General features: G+C 32.9%; 1 protein-coding gene across 1 annotated transcript; it reads right to left on the bottom strand.

Annotated features, from left to right (window-relative positions):
* Positions 1 to 351: 351 nt before the first annotated feature.
* Positions 352 to 1,400, bottom strand: LOC149492612 (germin-like protein subfamily 1 member 13). Its single transcript, XM_089716479.1, has 2 exons — positions 1,248 to 1,400; positions 352 to 1,166 (listed from the first exon to the last, which is right to left on the bottom strand). Exons 1-2 carry the CDS (start codon positions 1,369 to 1,371, stop codon positions 604 to 606), a joined length of 687 nt encoding a protein of 228 aa, XP_089572605.1. The 5' UTR covers positions 1,372 to 1,400; the 3' UTR covers positions 352 to 603.
* Positions 1,401 to 1,866: the final 466 nt, after the last annotated feature.

Raw genomic sequence — 1,866 nt, 5'->3', positions numbered from 1 at the left:
CTCTTTTGCCTTTGCCTTTGTTAGTCCACCATTTTCAATCAATCTTAGATGTTCAATTTTTTTTTCTTTTTTCTAAATAATAATTTTAACATATATGTTCATTACTCGTTTTACATATTTATGCCATACACTTAATAAGTTTTGAAATAATCACTAACATAACGAATAATTTAATGTTATTATGTTAGAGTAAAAAAAAAAATCCAACTGAATTAATATAATAAATTTGGATTTCTTTTTTGAGCTCGGGCGAGCTATTACTAGTCCTTCCTCCCTCCACCACTGGACATAATAATACAAAATGACATATTCATACGAGATTCTAAGTTCGAATTAACTAATCAAGTCATATTAAACCAAAAATTCAAATATATATTAATTAAACTACTTGCAATAGTACACATCACTTAATGTCACATGAACTTGGTGAAAGAGGCATATATTAACCATCCTCGTCCTTATTATGCTACAATACTCTCTTTTGAGATTAAAAAAAGAAAAGAAAAAGAAAAAGGAAAGAGAAAAAATTCTCTTTTTATTTACTACAATGTAGTGAATTATTATGAGGATATTAATTAACTTTCTGCTTGCAGAAAAACTCAATTAATAAAGCTGATCTGGATCAACCCATTCTTCTTTTTGAAGTTTAGTCACTAAATCCTTATCAAGATGGAATGCTCTTGACAAAACATCAGGATTTACTGATGGGGTAGCTCCAAATATTGTATTTGCAATAGTAACAACTCCTGGGTTTTGGCTATTCAATACAGCTAGAGCGACTGCAGGAGTATTGCCAATATTTAACTGGAAGTGAATGAGTCCATGTGGAAACACAAGTGCATCTCCTGGCTTTAAGATTTTGGCGAAAATGCGGTGATCAGGATTTCCTGTAATAAAACCCGCATAAAGAGTTCCTTCTAAGACAGTCAGTATTTCTGCTGCTCGAGGGTGAATATGGGGTGGGTTTAGACTGCCATTTGGAGCAAAATCAATGCGGACTATGGATAAGGCATTAGTGTTGAGTCCTGGAACTTGATCTACGGTTGAGAGGGTGAGACGTACTCCTAATTGTTTTGAGGTTTGTTTACGAACGTTAAGCCCTGTAATAAAGAAATCGTCTGCTGTCACTTTCTCTGGATCTTTGCAAAATTTTCCATTAACGAACACTGCATCAAAGTAATGGAGTTAGTTATATACTTAGAGACAATGAAAAAAGAAAGAAAGAAACACAATTAGCTCACACTTACCACCATGTTTGGTATCATTGGTTGCAACACAAATGTCCTGGAGAGGACTAGGGTCATAAGCCATGGCAGAAGAGAATACCAGAGCCAAGACTGCAAGAGCTACGAGGAAATTAGCAGTTTTCATTTTTGCTTAATTATAATTCTACAACTTGTTATTTGCTTCGATGAGGTGTGAGAAATCTTGCATGGCTATTTATAGATGAAGGCTTTTAGTTCTTTTTTTTTTAATATAAATATTTGATAAGCAAAAAGACAATTGTCGCCATACTTGATAAGCTAAAATTAGATTTTCAAAGTACGTGGGCTGCTTTACAAATAGTTACAGTACTGTTACTTTACGGCTGCCAAAGGTAATCGATTTGTATTTGTTTGACAGTGCAAGCCATTAGTAGGGAGTTTGGGTTCTCTCTTACATCTAACCTGGGTAAGTATCTTGGTGTTCCATTACTCCGTGAGTTAGTTTTTCATGCTTATAATTGACGGTGGTTAATTGATAAATGTTCGTATTTAGTAACATTTTGACAGCTGTTATTGTTAAAATATAAAACAACAAAGTATAATTGTTTTTTATATATATTATACTTTATAATATGTGTATATATTTCTTTTAATTTAAGGT

This window comes from Jatropha curcas, chromosome 11, assembly GCF_041381405.1.
Source record: "Jatropha curcas cultivar XTBG-Jc1 chromosome 11, XTBG_Jcur_1.0, whole genome shotgun sequence".
In the NCBI taxonomy this organism is placed as follows: Eukaryota; Viridiplantae; Streptophyta; class Magnoliopsida; order Malpighiales; family Euphorbiaceae; genus Jatropha; species Jatropha curcas.
This window is presented reverse-complemented; position numbering and strand designations above follow the sequence as displayed.

Excerpts from the sequence above, each read along its gene's own strand:
- LOC149492612 (XM_089716479.1), bottom strand. The coding sequence starts at position 1,371 with ATGAAAACTGCTAATTTCCTCGTAGCTCTTGCAGTCTTGGCTCTGGTA. Across the intron at positions 1,167-1,247 it reads CAATGATACCAAACATGGTG|TGTTCGTTAATGGAAAATTT; the intron begins GTAAGTGTGAGC and ends ACTTTGATGCAG.